Source organism: Caretta caretta, chromosome 6 (assembly GCF_965140235.1).
Source record: "Caretta caretta isolate rCarCar2 chromosome 6, rCarCar1.hap1, whole genome shotgun sequence".
NCBI classification, from domain to species: Eukaryota; Metazoa; Chordata; order Testudines; family Cheloniidae; genus Caretta; species Caretta caretta.
This window is the reverse complement of record NC_134211.1, coordinates 122174162-122192830: the sequence shown is the minus strand read 5'-3', so window position 1 is coordinate 122192830 and position 18669 is coordinate 122174162. Positions and strand designations below refer to the sequence as shown.

The 18669-nt window shown below is 47.2% G+C and overlaps 1 protein-coding gene across 1 annotated transcript in view; it reads left to right on the top strand.

Annotated features, from left to right (window-relative positions):
• LOC142072623 (uncharacterized) overlaps positions 1-17667 on the top strand; it is a 71191-nt gene extending 53524 nt beyond the window's left edge. Inside the window, exons 3-4 of the mRNA XM_075130059.1 lie at positions 17217-17278; positions 17630-17667. Of these exons, the coding sequence (XP_074986160.1) occupies positions 17217-17278; positions 17630-17667 (100 nt within the window). The remainder of the gene's footprint in view (positions 1-17216; positions 17279-17629) is intronic.
• The last annotated feature ends 1002 nt before the right edge of the window (positions 17668-18669 follow it).

The window sequence follows — 18669 nt, the reverse complement described above, 5'->3', positions numbered from 1 at the left end:
CTCTAGACCAGTGGGTCTCAACCTCTCCAGATTACTGTACCCCTTTCATGAGCCCTGCCGCCCGGGGCTGAGGCCTGAACCCTGCCACTCGGAGCTGAAGCATGTAACTTAACTTCATGGGGCCCCCTGTGGTGTGGCGCCCCAAGCAATTACCCTACTTGCCACCCCCTAATGCCAGCGCTGTGCTTGCGACCCCCCCTAAAGCCATCCCACGACCCCACTGGAGCTTGTGACCCCCCAGGTTCAGAAACACTAATGTAAATGAATTGGCATACACCCCCTTCCCCCCCCTCCCCCCCCCCCGGGAAGCCCTCTGTGTGCCCCTGGTTGAGAACCACTGCTCTAGACCACACGGCTTTCTGGTGATGCCGACCCACTGGGAGTTAGGAGATGGTTCCCACATCTCCAGCTGTTGCTTTAGCAGGTGCTGGGTGCTCACTTCACCAGAAGATGCTGCTGGCAATGGAGGTGGGTTTTTTCCCTTCTAGTGCAATATGCAGGATTTGTGTAGTAAATGTTATGGCTGACTTCGTACTCCCTTTTGCTTCTTTTCCTAAAACCTTTCAAAACCACAGCAAGGGAGCACGCAGAGCCATTGTTCTGCAGGGACGAGTCCCTCCTCTCCAATGCTTTTAGAGAAACAAAGCCCCTGAAGGTGCCGTTTTGGGGGGGTGTTTGCTCCTCACCATACTCACTAGTGGGTTCACCTCACCTCCTTAAAAACGACGTGGTTTGTAACCAGCTTCCTCTTTGAGGAGGTTGAGTTTCCATCTGGCTTCATGGCCTAGCTTCAGCACGGCCTAGGCCAAACACAGCCCTGGTGTAAACTGACACAAGACTATTGAAGTCAAAGTGACCCTCTAGCTGTATCAAGATGCGTGCTCGCTCTCAGTGAAGTACCAAAGGGCTGTGGGCAGGCTGGGAGGGGTCTCGGTGGGCAGATGAGCCAGCATTTTGCCCTCGTGGCTGCCATCTGGTGCTCCAGGAGCTAAGCTTTCATTAAGAGCCTAGCATCAGTGCTTAATTTGTGCCAGGGCTGAGCTCCAGCACCTCTGGGCCTGGCAGTTCACAGCCCCGGCAGCTCTGGGGCTGGCAATTCAGAGCCCCAGCACCTCTGGGACTGGCAGTTCAGAGCCCCAGCACCTCTGGGCTTGCCACATCAGTTATAATTGTAAAAAAACTGCTGAGTAAAGAAAACCTTCCCAGTGTGATCCAATACAGCGATGTGTGACTCGACAGCCTGAAGTGACTGACATGCGTTAATGGGTGCAAACTCTGACGCCCAATGACAAGTTTAAATATCAACACTGCTGACTTGTTCCCTGCAGATCAAAGAGCACTAGAAAGGGAGGCAACTATCTTAAGACCGGCACAACCTACAGCGAGTGGCATCTAATTTCTGCACGAGTAGGCGGAGCTTGGCTTATGGGCGGAGCTTGGCACAGTACCCCTCTTTAGTTTTTCTAGGCTGGCCCCTTCCAAGTTCTGCCAACTTTGAGGGGGAATAAACAACTTAGCTACAGTTCAGCTTGACTCTTTCTTTGATTGCCGGGTTCAGCACTGAGCATATCGTTCCTTTGTGACTGCAGAAATACACAGCAGTGTAGCATTCACCTCGGAGCTGTTCCTCCTAGGCAGAATTACATGTTTTTACCCTGGTGTGACACCATTGATTTTAGTGACGTCTGACAGCCACCGCTGTCAGTGAGCTCAGAAATCAAGCCCTAAGTGCCCGTGCTCCAAAGGGCTAAGGGTATCACTTGTTGATTGTTCAATTAAAGAGACTGCCAGTCATCACCAGTGGGGAAGTAGATACAGGGTATTTGTGAAGCTTTCTGGAAACAAGTGTGATTATTATGTGCCCTCCATATTATTTTGACTCCTCTTAAAGCCAGGGCCTTCCACCATCTCCGCCAGCGTGTGTGTGCCCATTACACTTTCTGGGCCAGGTTGGCAGATGAAACAGCTTGTCACCTCCATTACCGAAGCAAGCTGGACCCGCAAGCCGGAATTCAGTCCTTTCTATTGTACAACAAGTGTGTTGCTAATGGAATTTGTGACTTTTCTGATTTCCAGTGTTTTCTCTTCCAGCATCTTGCCCTGGCAGTCTCTGGAAATCCTACAGAAAAGTTGAGCGTTTTATCCCGGTGCTTACAATGTCCCCCATAGGCTTAAAAATATCTTACTCACATAAAGAAAAGGAGTACTTGTGGCACCTTAGAGACTAACCAATTTATTTGAGCATGAGCTTTCGTGAGCCACAGCTCACTTCATCACTGTGGCTCACGAAAGCTCATGCTCAAATAAATTGGTTAGTCTCTAAGGTGCCACAAGTACTCCTTTTCTTTTTGCGAATACAGACTAACACGGCTGTTCCTCTGAAACCTGTCATTACTCACATAAGAATGTCTTGCAGTGCCCTCTCTTGGAATTACTTGGTATTGCACCAATTTATGTTACTACGCCACATGATCTAAAATATCTTTTGAGTAGGGCATCTTCCCCAGTTCCCACCAACCTCCCTTTATGAGACTTATTAGGACCTCTTGTTTGCTACCGATTAAGCTCTTACCTCTTAATCTTTCATCAAATTGTGGTCAAGTTCCTATCTAGCTGCTTTAAGGTCATGCAACATGTTGTGACTTTTGAACTCCGGCGCATCTGACCACTCGCTTTCTTAATGAGCATTTTCAGTTTATTTTTTGGCTTTCAGATGGCACAGAAACAGCCCTTCTGGGAGCAATTTGTGGGTTTCACGACATCTGTGCAGGCACCCTGAATGCCCATTCCTGTGTAAAGCACTGCAGAACTTAAGTGATCAGTTACACAATTTTATTGAATGAATAGGCTGCCCCCACATGTGCTAATCTGGGACCCGTGAAATGCTGCCTTTCATCAGGGAGAGGGGTTAGGGGCACCCACAAATGTCTGTCTCCAGTTCATCCCCCTTTTTCAATAATATTTGAAGACTCTCCAGAACTGCAAACCCTGTTCTGCCTTCCCCAAGTTCCTGACTTTTTAGTTCTCCAGATCCAAACCTGCCTCATCTTGTTTTTGTTCCGTGGTTCCGGGCCTGAGCTCAAACTGGAAGGGGGTATTTGCTGCATCTGCTTCAAAGGCAAAGCATGCTCACTCCATCAGCTCTGCTGTTCTAAGGTTCTCCCGGTAACATGCCCAGCAGATACTGGAAAGCTCATGACCGTTAATCTTCTGAAATTTCCGTCTTTTGGGACTGGAATCTCACGTGAACCGTTCGTGAGACTCTGGTACCATTGAATCTAAATCCAAAACCCTGGCCCTGGTTCAGCCTCAAACCCAGCCTGAGTCTTAGCCTAAACCACCACCACCTCCATTCATCTCTTCCTAGCTGGTGGAATCCCCGCAAACGGGAACATCACCTGGCTTTGATATGGGGTTTGATATGAGCCCATGGGGTGGCCAACTCTGACTGAAGCTATTCTGGGAGATTTCTTTTTCCAACATGACGTAATGGCGTTTTCTTAAAATATCCTATTAAAATCTCCTGGATTGTTTTCAACAGTCACCGAGAGATTGATGCTGATTCCGGGAGACTCCAGGCCAACACTGGAGGGTTGGCAACTCTATTTTGATGAGAGGTGAATTTTAGCTCTGAACTATGCTGTTCAACACAGTGTCTTTCTTTTTGGTGCATCATCATTTCGGCGGGCTTGGGAGGAGGGATGAAGGATTAAGGTGACATGTCCCATCACTAGTGCTGGCCAGAAAACGAGAATTCTGTTTCATGGAAAATTTCAAGGTTTCAGCATTTGGTTTAATTCCACATTGAGACAAAACTGAGACCTTGAAAAATACCAAAGGACGAGGTTACGGTTGTCCATACAGCACCTGGAGGTGTGATTCCCAGCGCGCATAGACATGCATGTGCTAGCCCTTCTTTCTCTCTCCCTCCCTGTATTTTTACCAGAAGTTCCATCCTGGACCTTAGAAACCTTCCCAACCATAGTGCCGTCGAACCCGACACATTTCTACAAAAAGTTGCGGTTTTGACAAGTCTGCGTTTCCGATGCAAAACGCGCTCCGTCAAAATTCCTGACCGGTTCTTCTCCTCCCCCTCCTGTCGGTGCTGTCTGTGGGCGTCTACCGTTCCCTGGACCCTGATGGTCTGTGTGCAATTGTATTCAGGCCCTCAACCAACAAAGAAGTAAAACTGCTGCTTGAGCAATCTCAATGAGACCATCTGAGTGAACTCCGAGGCCCTTCCACAGTGTGGCACTGTTAGATAGGAAAGGCTTCCCATGTGACAGTCTAAATACCAGATCAGAACTAATGTAGTAAGTACTGTTTGACGTTTGATGGGGGCCTGCTGTAGCCTTTAACCCTCATGCACTCCCATAACACAGCAGATGTCACTGATCTGACTCATGAAATCTGTGACATTTGGTGTCTCTGTAATAGACAGATATTTAGGAAAATCAGCGCTACCATGTACTTAGAGTTAAAACTGCAGATATGTGTGCTTATCCCTGTAATTAAATTAGGTTGATGGAAGACCCTGTTCTTTCCAGTGTTACTTTGAAGCCAATAACTGGCGAAGAAATATCTAGGCACTGCTACCATCTAATGACCAAGCTAAAGACTGCAACAGCATATGATTTTATGCTAAAAGCAGGGAAAAGGGGATTTTTTTCCCCCAGGTAAATAAGGATAATTTCCCAAAGCACCGTAGTAAATGTCCTGGCATCCTGTAGCTTGCACCTCACCTATAGGCACAGCCTACAAAAGCAAATCGAAGAGGCTGACCAGAGACAAATCACCAGCTAGAGCCTGGAGCAGTTTGTGTAACCTACTGGTCAGTGTATGTTTGGTGTCCCCCTCTGTGCTTGATCCACAAGAGTCCATTACAGCCCCTAGAAACAGAAGCGTGCTTTTTAGATCAAGCTCTGGACACTCATGCTTTCAGCTCATGAAGCCCTGGGGCTTGTCTAGCATGTGACCTGCCGTCAGCCTGAGATCCATGCAATGAGCTTTTCTGTAACCTGTTGATAGTGTATGCTGAGCAGCCCCTGCTGTTCTTGACCCATGCAGGATATGGATCTGTTACTGCCCCAGCTATGGAGCCTGTCTCTGTACCTCCAGGTATAGGGACTCATGGGCTGCAGGTCCCCAGCATTGGCCACCAGGTTAGCAGTCACATTTGCAGTATACTCATTCTCTGTTTAAACCGCAGCATATTTAAACCTAATTAGTGACACCCGGCTTTAGTGCTGAAAATCAACCGTAATGGGGAAACTGTGCACTGGGGAAACTGCATCCAAAAAGGTGCATGTCCATGAATGCCCCTGGCTTCTGTAACCCTTCTGCCAGATGGGTAACAGCAGTGAAAAGGGCCAGGCTCAATATATCTACAGTCCCTCTCCACTAATGGCTAAACTTGCTCTGGCCTTCACCCAGACACCTGGGAAAATTAAACACCCCCTCCCTGGCAGCCCTAGGTAGCAGCTCTTCCCCACTTGCAAGCACTCCAGGAGTGTGCACAGACAGGGGAAGCTTTATTAGGCGAAAGGAACACTGGCAGACTTGGGAAAACTCAGCACTAGAATATACAGTAACTCCCCACTTAACTCCTCTTGCTTAACGTTGTATCGATCTTACGTCCCTCCTCAATTACAGAACATGCTCCGTTTAAAGTTGTGCAATGCTTCGCTATAACTTCTTTTGGCTGCCTCCTTTGTCCACAGCTGGCAGCCCCCCATCAGCTCCCCTATGCCCCCCCCCCAGCACCTCCCACTCGCCGACAGACACCGCTGATCAGCGCCTTCCCCCTCCTCCCCCCGCCTTCTGCCCATGGCAATCAGCTGGCTTGCGGTGTTCAGGAGGGAGGGGCAAGGAGCGAGGACTCGACGCGTGGCGTAAAGGGGGAGGGGGGCGGGGAAGAAGAGGCGGGTTAAGGGTGAGAGTGGGCGGGCGGAGGGTTGAGCCCCCGCCCCTGGTACTTGCAGAGTAGGGGAAGCTGCTGCTGTGCAACGTGTTTCTTCTAGCCGACAGCACCTTCAGCCTCTTTGCCTGCCTCAGTGTCTCCAGTGCCAGTGGGCTGTGCCTGTGTGGGGTAAGGCGGGGGCACCTCCCAACTATAGTACTGTACTGTATGGCAAAAAAAAAATTTCCCTGGAACCTAACCCCCCCATTTACATTCATTCTTATGGGGAAATTGGATTTGCTTAACATCGTTTCGCTTAAAGTCACATTTTTCAGGAACATAACTACAATATTAAGTGAGGAGTTACTGTATATGCAAATAAAGAGTAAAATACCCCCCCTCACACGCACACACAGTAACGTGGCAGTAGTACATCTAAACTCTCTTCTCACCTGAGGGTGACAATACCCCACAGATAATAGCCCTTTGGCCGCACCCTGTCACCGCTTAACCCCACTCACAATTGGTACTGGAGAATAGGCGTGGCCCACTGTCTCTGTTTCCAGTCCCAAGGGAGCTGCTTACTGGCCCTGCCTGTAGAGGTCACCACCTAACCCAGTTTAGGGTTTAAACCCAGTTTTATTCGGACACTGAGTAGGCGGGGCCTCCCCAGCATCCAGTCACCTCTGCTGCTGTCCTCAGTCTGCATTGTCTCTCACTGTGCAGTTCCCCACAGGAGGAGAGAAAAGAGCACTTAGGAGTGGACCTTTGGCAAAGTCCTGAATGCTTGCAAGTTAGCTCTTTGCCACAAAGTAAGAACTCTCTTCCCTCTCTGGGAGCCCATGAATCCACTCCATCACCCCCCCAAACATCCAAGATTATGCATAGTTACAAGACTGCCCAAGTATCACTAGAAGAATTGTGGGTAGACAGCTTATGCAAATGAGCTTTTTATGGCTGCATGTTTCCCTTTTCACCAATAGAGGGAGTAGAGAGCTCTTTCCCTTCTGGCGCTCCAGGCCACAGGGTTTAAGCTTTCATTATTTATTAGTGCTCTTGAAAGCATATCCGGGATAAGGAGACTCTTTCCGGGCCTGTATCCCACATTTAAAAAGTGCCCTTACCGTTTCACAACCATTATCTGAAGTCTGGGTGATGGTTGCACAATGGTTTCTGTAATGTTTAAGGCTTACAACAGAGCTTGTTTTTACTTTGACCAATCTCCTCCCATAAACATCTTACTGGAACAGCTTCCAACCAGATACAGTTGTCAACACTGTATTTCTTTCTTCAGTCTGGGCTTAGCTCCACTGTGTTTTGATTAGGGCATTGCAAAAGGACGGTCCCACGTGAGTTTACATTGACTGAGATCTTAAAGTATTTCAGTGCTAGTGCTTCTGTGACAACTTTAAGTCTCAGAAGCTTTTCTTCCTCTAATCATCCCAAAGCTATTCAGTACTGTCCTCAACAGCATTCTGAATGAGATTAAAAACTGGCTAACTGATGGATCTCAAAACGTATGTTGTAATGGGGACTCATTCAACTGGGGCATTTATAGTGGGGCCCTGACAGGATCTGTTCTTGGCTCAATGTGATGCAATATCTTTACCAGCAATGACTTTGTTTTTTCCAGCTCGTTGATAAAGTTTGACAATGACACAAATTGAGGGAGCAGTAAATAGTGAAAAGAATCTGGGGTTTGTAGTGGATCACAAATTGAATATGAGGCAACATGAAGCAGTTGTGAAAAAGGCTAATATCATTCTTGGCTGTATTAATAGGAGTATTGTATGTAAGATATGAGCGGTAACTGTCCCTCTCTACTTGGCACTCGTGAGGCCTCAGCTGGAGTACCGTGTCCGATTCTAGATGCCATGCTTTAAGAAAGATGTGGACAAATTGGAGAGAGTCCAGAGGCGAGTAACAAAAATGATAAGTTTAGAAAGTCTATGAGGAAAGGTTAAAAAAACTGGGCATGTTTAGTCTTGAGAGAAGAAGACTGAGGGGGGACCTGATAAGTCTCCAAATATGCTAAGGGCTGTTCGAAAGAGGACAGTGATCAGTTGTTCTCCCTGTCCACTGGAGATAGGACAAGAGATAATGGGCTTAATCTGCAGCAAGGGAGATTTAACTATCAGGGTGGTTAAAATCTGGAATAGGCTTCCAAGGTAGGCTGCAGAAGTTTTTAAGAACAGGTTGGACAAAAACCTGTCAGGGATGGTCTAGGTTTGTTTGGTCCTGCCTCAATGTAGGGGGCTGGACTAGATGACCTCTCAAACTCCTTTCCAGCCCTGTATTTCTATGACGAGTCAGAGCTACAGAATGATCTGGAGCGTGTGGTAAGCTGGGCCCACTTGAATAATACACTAAGTGCAAGATTGTATAACTAGGACCCAAATAGGTGGGGCTTGTTTAAGGTGGGGACTGTTTAGAAAGACCATGACTCAGAAAATAACTACAGGGTCATGGTGAAAACCAGCTGAACATGAGCATGCGGTGCGATGCGGTGGCTAAGAAAGCAAATGCAATCCTTGGATGTCTAAGTTGGGGAATAGCGAGTGGCAGCAGGGAGCTGGTATTACCACTGTATACGGCCTTAATGAGCCAACTTCTGGAACACTGTGTCCATTCTGATGTCCACACTTTAGTGAGGCTGTTGACAAGTCAGAAAGGGTTCAGCAAAGAGCTACAGGAATGATCTGAGGTCTAGAAAACCTGCCTTACAGTGAGAGGCTGAGTTACTTAGCTTATCAAAGAAAAGCGTAAGAGGTGTCTGGATCACCCTGTATAAGTACATACATGGGGAGAAGATTTCTGATAGTAGAAGGTTCTTTAAGTTTCAGACAAAGGCATAATAAGCTCCAGTGGCTGGAAGCTGAAGCTAGACAAATTTAGGCTAGAAATAAGAAACTTTTTTTTTTTTTTTTTTTTTTACTGTGAGGGCAGTTTAACTATTTGAACAATTTATATAGGGATGTGATTGGTTCTGCATCACTTGAAGTCTTTAAATCAAGATGGGCTATCTTTTTAAAAGCTATGCTCTAGCTCAGCCAGAATCTATGGGCTGGATGCAGGAGCTTCTTGGGGAAATACTCTGGCCTGCGTTACGTAGGAGCTTAGACCTGATGATCATTTGAGCAGGGGTTTGGGCTAGATGACCTCCTAAGGGCTCTTCCAACCCTAATCTATGATTCTATGATCATCGTGGTCCCCTTCTGGCCTTAAAATCTTTGCATCTGTGACACGGCCATGAATTTATGTAAGTTCTCCTTGCTTTGGGGGTCTTTCCATTCGTGCAATTGGTTCCACTTTTATTGGGTCAGATTGAACACCTTTGACCCCAAGTAAGTGTCCTGCATAACTAGGCTCACTCAGCCTGATCGGACACTTGTTCTTGGGTGATTCAAGGTTCTTTCCTCTGGCACACTGTAGAACAACTGGCCACTGACAATTCCACCCCATCAACAGCCTCAGAGGTCTGGGGCATGATGCTTTGTTGCACCTCTGGGGGTAAGGCTGCCCTGAAGGGAAGTCACTTACATTTTCATCTATCAAACGGGGAGCTCAAGGAGCAGAGTTTTGCACTTTGTACATTAGTCAGACCAGGCAAAATCCTGGGGCTTCTGGGCATAGCTGAAACTCTGACATTTTGAAGCTTACCTGACCCCTCAGCTGTTGGGTGCCTACACCTTCTTGTGGTTTTATTACAATGACATCCTGGACCCATTAGCTGGTGAGTGCAGTTGCTTAAGAAGGTCTAGTTTTACCACCTTGTCAAGTTTAGCTTTTACTTTCACCCTCAGGCCTAATGGGACTTTTTCAAGTTCCTGATTTGGAGCAGGGATTGAACCCACATGCCAGCGGAGTGCCCTGGCTATTCTAGAGTGTGTATGTGTGTGGGGTGTCCGTCTCTCTGTTCTTTTGCACAAAATGTCAAAAGGTTCCTGGTTGCATCCCTTCGCAGACTAGGAATTTTTTTTCAAGATTTCCAAAATGTTCATAGGATCGATTCTCACGCACACACCAAATGCAGAAACACTGCCAAGGGGCGACACTCGTCCTTGAAGGGTCTGTCTGAGACTAGACACCCGGAGCTGGCCTGTGCCAGCTGACTCAGGCTCACAGGGCTTGGGCTGTAGCGATGTAGACGTCTGGGCTCTGACAGCAGCCTGAGCTCTGGGACCCTCCCACCTCGCAGGATCCTAGAGCCCGGGCTCCAGCCCAGCCTAAGTGTGTACATCACAGTTAAACAGCCCTGTAGCCCAAGTCCGAGTCAGTTGGCATGGGCCAGCCGCGGGTTTTTAATTGCAGTGTCGACAAACCCGAAGAGGCCAGTGAACCTGTGATGGGTCAGTTGACCCCCGGTTAGGCTCAAGAGAGGGCACGTGGGCCCTAGTGGAAATGAGACTGGGAGAGTACCAGCTCTTCTGGTCTGACCTCCTGCCTCTCCAGGCCACCCAGCACCTGCACACTCAGCCCAGCAACCAAAATGAGACTAACAGCCCACAGGAGACTAGACTATTATGAGCCCCAGGTAGAGACTAGGAGGGACCGAAGTGCACCTGACGTCCCTGCAATGGCTGGGAAATGATTAAGTGTGAGACACCCAGATAATCCTGGCAAATGACCTGCACCCACATGCTGCAGAGGAAGGCAACCCCCCCACCCCCAGGTCACTGCCGATCTGATCTGGGGGGAAATTCCTTCCTGACCCCACATAAGGTGCGCCGTTAGAACTGGAGCATGTGAGCCACAACCAACCAGCCAAGCACCTGACTGAAAGGATGCTTGGTGCCACCCCAGGGCCCTCCCCCCACCCTTCAGGTAGCAGGATGATCACCAAAATGGTTAGAGCCATATAATAGCTAGGTACAAGATACAGTAGTTAGATACTACGTGAGCATAAGCTCCTTTTTAGATAGGTATAACTGTGCCCATTGCAAAGAGTTGTACAAATATAACTGTACTGGTTTCTAGTTGGTGTAGCTGAAGTGTTACAAAAACTGTTTATATACAAGCCCTTCAATTAAGCTGGTGCAAGTTTGTCTGTGTGAGACAGCTGCCATTTTGGCCGACGCCCTAAGGACTGAACTGGCAACCTCCAGGGCTAAAAGCATAAATTGCTCCAACTTGAACTAACAAGCCAAGATACTCTAGCTGGGGCTGTAATAGACTCGTATTCTCTGTGGATCAGGCACTAAGTGGACCTGTAACATACACTCACCAGAGGGTCATATGTACTTATGTGTTTGACAGATACCGCAATTTCTTGCAATATCCTGAACAAACCTTATTGAATTAAGTTAAACCCTACTGAATTAGGTTTAAGACTCTTAGGAATTCCTTGTATTAAAAATGCAAATGTTTATGTATTATAGAGAGCTTGTCTGTGATTCCACAGGGAGAGGTTGACCACAGTCTTCTGAGAAATGACCAGAGGGGGTGATTAGGCAAATTGTCTCAGGTTGTAACACCTCCAGGAAGGTACCCTCATCTGGAGAGCCTTGCATGGGCTGGTTCAAATTGGGTTTTGAAGAGCCAAAGAAAAGTATTTTGGATAAAGTTTAAATGGATTCTCAGCTGGCTTTCTGATCCAGCAAATGGACAGGACCTTCTGTCCAAGGGGGAATCCTTGAGGAAGGGTTTGAAGGACTGACACCTGCCAGAGCCCTGGTTGAACCTGGAATGATCTCTTGTAAGCTTATTAGCCTGTGAGTGGGTTCTTTTATTGTTTTTAATATGTTTTCTCTGTAACACTTTTGCCTTAAAAATAAATGTGCTTGCTTAGAAAGAGCTGTGGGATAATTTATAGCTGTGGGCAATTGTTCTGTTTATAGCCTCTGAGGAGAAAGCAAAGCAGGCCTGCTTAGGCAGTCTGACTTGCTGGGGAATTCACAAGGTAGGCAGGGAGCTGTACAGCCTTGAAAATGCCAGTCAGGAGGGAGAGAGATGTGGGTCTCTGCACAAAAGAGGGGAGGCCTAAGGAGCCAGGAGCCTAGAAATGGATGTCCTTGTTAGACCACCCAGGGGAAATACAGGTCCAGTTGTCCTAACTGTGACAAAATGTTCCCCTGTGAACCTAAGCAAGGCAAGGGAGAAGGCAAGTTGGAACTGAGCTCCTGTTTACAGGATTGCCCCTGCCTTTTGCTATAGTGGTTTAGGCAAGAAAGTAGAGATGGTCACAATTTTCCATTCAAAACTTTTTTTGTGGGAAAATGACTTTTTTTCCAAATGAAAAAGCTATTTAAAAATTTTCTAGTTTTTCATCAAACTCCAAATTTTTTAAAATTAGAATTTTCATTTTTGGGGGGTATTTTCAGAGAAATTTCTATGGAATAATATCCTGTCATAATAAGTGAGTCTGTCGAAACTGAAATGCTTTGCAAAATCAGCTTTATGTTGCTGGATATTCATTCTGGAAGAAAACCCGGGAGGGAAATTCTGACATGGACATTTTTGGAATGAAATGTTTTTTTCATTGCTTTTTCATTGTGAAATGAATTTTTGTTTCATTTTTTAAACATTTTATTATATTATTTATTAATGTAGTGCAAAATTATAAAAAGTCTGAATGAAACCTTTTGACCCGAAACAACAACAAAAAAATTCCTTCATTGAGAATTTAGAAGCCACATTTGGAAATCTTGACATCCTTGGTGAAATGGAACTTCCATCCTCTTTTCTCCTCTTTTTCCTTTTAATGCCATGGTCTACACTGGAACACATGCTGTCTGGAGTGGAGGTTTTCCTCACTGTTTCACTTTCCTTTTACTGCTCTGTAACATTTCCAAAGCTGGAGATGTTTTGAAAAGCTACGGAATGGAAAAGGAGAAAAGTGTGTGTGGAAAATCTAGAAATCATTCATTTTATTGCATCCAGTTGTAAAAAAAAAAAAAAGAATCTAACTTTTTCAGAAATATTTCACCACATTTCCTGGAAAATGGAAATTACTTAGCAATACCACACTTCTTTGCAGCGGTGAGCATGAGCAGTTGCGTGGCTGGAATTCAACTGATCAAACACTTGTAGTAATTTCCTGCATCGATTTCCACTGTAACATAGACAATCCAATAATCTAATATTAGGGTTTTATGAAGTGCTTATCGCTGTGCTAGGTAAGCACCTCTTAACTCGGCCAAGCTCCACCTATCTGAGCTCGCTCCCTCAAATGCATTCAAAGTACGAAAGGTGCTTTGTTTCTGTTGTCTCTTTTATCATAGGATCCTATTCAAAGATTCACAGGAAGGTCTCCCAGCACCTTGAGAAAGGGCTCTGCCTACCCAGACAGTCATGTAGTCCCATTTTAGTGCATGCTGGGCCAACTGCCCACCTCCGCTGATGTCTCTTTGGCTATGTTGTTTTTCCACGGAGGTATATAGGGACAGACACCACAGAAATCTGCAATCACACCTGCTGACAGGAAGATTCGGTTAATCCCACTCCTAGCACAGTTTATATGTAGCTTGTATATAGCACTGTTCTCTAATAGTATTAATAATTCCACCTTTTATTTCACATTCGCACACTCTTGAAAGGATCATCCAATTTAAATCACAGCTTCATACAACATCTCTATCCTGCATGTGTCACCACTAGGGGGCAATAAATCATCTAATTACAATGATGAAACCAGTGTCCTTTCACAAAACCACCCATGATGAATTGAAATGGATTTTAAACATTAATCTAATAGGCATTTAGGTAGGAACTAGGTGGGGGGAGAGCATTTTTAAACAAGCCAGCAGGTTACAATGGATGTATTTTGAATGCAGGCCTTTGATTGGCTACTACATTTATTCCAGTATCTAGAGCAATGCCAGAATTAAAATTGATAAACTGACTTGCTGTCTTTTTGAGATGCAAATTCAGATAAAAGCTCATTTTGATAAATGCAGAAGCATTGACCCTAACGATTTGTAGAGTTATTTCTAGGGTGAATGGAGGTTTACTCATTTCAAACCATATCAATCTCATACAAGGCAACAGAAGACATTTTCTTCTTTACACAGTCCCAGAGGATGTCTAGAATTGTCACCTTATGGCTAACACAGTGGTTTAGGAAAGGGGCATTGATGTCAAATTGTATCTTCAGAAATACCGATCTCGCGCTTCAGCTGGTAAAGATCAGCTTTGTTGCATTGACACTGAAGATACGTCCTTTTTAAAAAAAATAAGTAAATAGAAGCTGGTGGATCTGTTGGGGACTATCCCATACAGCAGAGAGGACAGGTAATATGCCAAATGTGGCCACCTGCTAATCTACTGTAGAACTAGTTATTTTCACCATAAAAATACTTTTCACACCCAACATAAATACTTCAACACACAGAATTTTGAAACCTGATATTTCATTATTTATTTGGTGCTCTAGCATGGAAATGATCAAATCCAGCCCCTTGCAGAAAGTGCTACACTAAGCAAAGCGTGGTCGTAAATCCTGCTGCGGCGTTTTGTCCTACGCTATCACTTGAAATAGTGAGGTGTGACTGGAGCAGGTACAGCGTGCTGCAGTGTGCCTGGTGCTCAGTAGATCGCGTTGGGTGGCCAGCCAGCTCTCAGGCAGTGCACTTCAATGGCCATGGTCCGAGTCGCACTCAAACGCTTAGTTGTTTAATTTTACTAAGAGTCAATTCCTGCTTGATCAGCGATGGTATTAGTGGTCCAGCCATGCAGGATAGCTGGCACATGAAGTACACTAGCCGTCTGGAATGTACTACGGGGCCAAATTAAACAACACTGGTTAAAAAACCTTAATCTTCTTAGTGTATGTACAGTGTACCTCAGGTGCCACATGACCAGGATTCATCATTAACGACGTCCAGCCAATCATTCCTCTCAAGGCTGGGATGGAAGGTCCAGTGGTTAGGGTACTAGCCTAGGACCTGGATTCAAGTCCTTGCTCTACCACAGTCTTCCTGTGTGATCCTGGGTAAGCCTCTTACCCTCTCTATGCCTCAGTTCCCCATCTGTACAATGGGGATAATAGCACTGCCCTGCCTCAAAGGGTGTTGTGCGGATAAATACATTAAGGTGCTCAGACACTGCAGTGATCAGGGGGCCATATGAGCACCGTAGAACCTTAGGATTGTGGCATCACTGTCTGTCCCACTACTCCGTTCTACTCTTAGTCTCAGTAATAATAATAGCCTTCATCCATACCACCATCTGCTGTGACCCGTCAGAGCCCATACTCAGTCGGACCTGGCGGAGTCCTTGTGTGGCCTGGAAAGCACTCGTGGAAGAAGCCAGGTGTTTCCAGTCCAAAAGCAACAATGCAGGGAAGCAGTGGAATGTTGCTTTTGGAGAATGAGGCAAAGTAACAGCCTTTAAACATAAATATAAGTCAGCATGGATAGTTTAATCTGCCGGCAATGCCCAGTATACAGTTGATCCTTAAATACTGTGGCGTAAATCCCTTTAACTAATTATTAGAGAGAAAAATAAATTTCAGATATACAGCGCTGCTTTCTGAATGGGGTTTTCGCCTCCATCTGAGTGGACCTGAGGGCACACCTTTTCTGTAGCCACTTAGAACTCAGCTTTAAAGTGGAGTGGGTCATAGTTAAAGGGGTGGGGGGAGCTAACCATGTGCAGCTTTTCCCTTTGTCACGCTACGGCACGTGTCTACGTGGCGATCACATTCCGAGTGTCGCTGCCCATGTCTTTGCCAGCTTCCAGCTGCTCATAAATTCTTGGCTCTTTGATGGGAATGAATGGTGCCGGCAACAAGGATTAAAAAAGGAGATCGGTGGGAGCGAAAGTCCTTCTATTAACTGCAGCCTTTCTTACCCACCTCTCCCTGACAACGATCTCTTCAGCCACATCTTATTGATCAGTTATGCCGTGTGAGAATGACGCAAACTGCCCCGATCTAGGGAGCAGCTTGGAGAGTCCATGCCCCTGAAATGGAAGGATAGGCTGTGCCTATGGCCAGATGGACACATAGCTCTTTGCTTGTCGCTAGCATCGGGGAGAACACCTTGAAAAGGTGAGGGTGGGAGCCCGGATCAGTGAGAAATGGTGAGTCATCTTGCTGAAGGACAAAAAGAGGTGCTATTTATCTCCTTCTCCCTTTGACTGTGGCCTGCTCTCCTCTTACAACTCTTACAGCTACATTGGCCAGGGGTGGGAACAATCCACACACCCCTGAGTGACATCGGTATGCCAGCCTAACTCCCAGTGTAGACGCAGCTTTGCTGATGGAAGAATACGTCCGTCAGCCTCGCTACCGTGGCTGTGGGAGGTGGCGTTCCTGTCCTGAAACCTGTCGGTGTAGGCTGTGTCTACGCTACAGGGTTATGGTGGCATAGCTCTGGTGACGCAGCAATGCCAGTCTAGTTTTCGTAGTGCAGATATACCCTAGGAAACGGAGTAATGTGGCCACGGCTGCCTAGATGGTCAGCAACCTGTGTATCAGAGAGTGCCTAGAGGCCTGAAAAGCTCGGTGAAGGGTGAGCAGGTGACCACTTTAATGTCCCTTTATGTGCCCCAGGGTTTTTCTGCTGCACTCACCACGCTGTGCCGGACTCCCCGACCCATTCACGCTGCGTAGTGTGTTACTCTGTGAGCAGCCCCATCGACTTCACACCCACATGCCCACCCTCGCTTTCCCCATGCCCCCCCCCCAGCTCCTGCCCCTTGCATCAATTTCAATGGCTCGAGTTGCACCATAGAGTGAGCAAGGCCGGCAGGACCTATCCCTCCATGGAGCCTCACGTGGCTGACGAGAGACGTGGCATAACCAGGCCAGCACAAACAGAGTTACATTTTTTAATTCTCTGAACACTGGACAATGGTCTGTTATAAATGCCAGGTGAAAAGAGCACCCAGCTGATTAAACCTGTTTGCTATCGCCCCACCCCCTCCCATAACAGGACGGTTTGTTAGTTCAAAGTAAATCGTGGGCTAAAGTTGAGACGCTGATTATTGCTGAGATTCTCACACCAGCGAGGCCGGGAAAAGATTCCCTGGAGGCTAGTTGAACATTGGTGTGAGCACTGTGTAATCTACCCAACAGGATTGGTCCAGGTCAGGCATTAAAGGCTAAAATGGATTAAACAAAAGACATTCCCTTTGTAACAAGATGGGAAAACTTCAAAGCTGGAATTTGTTCTTGTTCTGACAAAGGAAGTGGATTTACAACATGCCTTGGGATACACCCCTCTGTGGCTTTCAATTTGCTTGACTTGGTACGAAGAGGTAGGATGAGTGTGCCGTGGAGGGGTTCTGGGCTCCAACTGTCCTCCGCAGGGCAAGAGCTTGCGGTTTAGGGGGTCCACTGCTTTTTCCCAGTCTCTCTTTTTTTTTTTTTCCCCAGGAAGACGCACGTGGCATCTCGTTCCGTGACGCTCTGCCGCCTTCCAGCCTTTCGTCACCCACGTATGGCGACGGGAAGTGCTGTGGGGGAGGGCGGTGCAGTTCTGCTTTGCTTTCGGGTTCGAGGGTGAACGTTCGGAGCTGAGCTTTCCTGAGCGGAAAGACCAAAGGGCACTTGCTTGCTCCACTGTTCTGCTCCCGTGAGTCAGCTTTGCTGTCTTTAGTGAGCCAGATTCAGCTGTCAGTGTGCAGAGCCAGAGTAACCCACAGGCCAGTGTGATTGAGGCCCCTCTGTGCCTGGTCTACAGAGGACAGGAGTCTGTTACTAGCTCTGAAGGTTTAGCTCAAGCTATAGCAGCTCCTGCTGTAGCCATTCATACTTTGAGGCCTCTGGTTCAACCCCCGGTCTGTCAGCCAAGGCGGTGGCCATCACACCAGCTTTGGAAGAGTAGGCCGGAGCCTGGTCCTTCTCCTGCAACCCCAAAAGAGCTGTTAACCAAGTGTCAATCCATTACACCCATGCAAAGCTGCTGCTCGGATGCAACTGAGGATGCATTTAGCCAGCAGAATGTTTCTTATTGGTGGTGCGTGTGCGCTGGCTGAGGCTGAGCGCTGGGGAGCCAGTGTGGGCTTGCGGGAGGGATGGAGAGAAAGGGGGTAGGTGCTGGCTGGCTGAGGGTGATGCAGAGGGCTGGGCCTGCTGGGGTGGGGGGGAGGGGAAGTGTGGGTACTGGGCTGGGTAGAGGTGAGATAGGGAGGGTGTGAGTTCTGTACTGAGAGGAAAGGAGGAATGGGGGTACTTGCTGGAGCTGAGAGATGCTCATGGAAGCCAAATGAGCCAGCTGCCTGAGCCACCTGTGAACAGCAGAGTGTGGGGTGTGAGGAGGCTGGATCAGGATCAGTCACGGATATCACCCGCAGGAAGCCAGTCGCTTGCAGCCCTCCTCGCTCTTGGCAGAGCAAAACATCTTTTCTTAAAAAGCTGCTGCTCTTTTTAAGCCAACCAAGGCCAAAAAGTGGTGGAAACCTGCTCAGACCCAATGCTTCCCTTCTCCTGGATGCTCGTGCCACACCCTGCAATATATGGCAGCTCATCAGAAAGTAAATGGAAATGCAAACCCCTGTGCTATGGGTCTTGGGTTGGACAGAGCACTCACCACCTGTCCACAGGGGTGAAGCATCTGTCAGCTGGCAAACAGTCTAGGTTAGGATAATCCCAATCTCCAGGGGCTGTTTTGGTCAATTAAACTGAACTTCAGGTCAAAAATCAAAAGTGTATTAAAAAGAAAAAAAAAAGAAACCCTGGCCAGTGACCATAGGGGAATCGAGCAAGATCCTCTCTGTGCTTCGAGCTGAAGGTGTGACTCCCCGCCCGAGAGACATACTCCTGCGAGCTCACAACAAGCTAGCAGGCTTCTGATCAGCTGGGAATCACACCCCAGATCGAAGCGCGG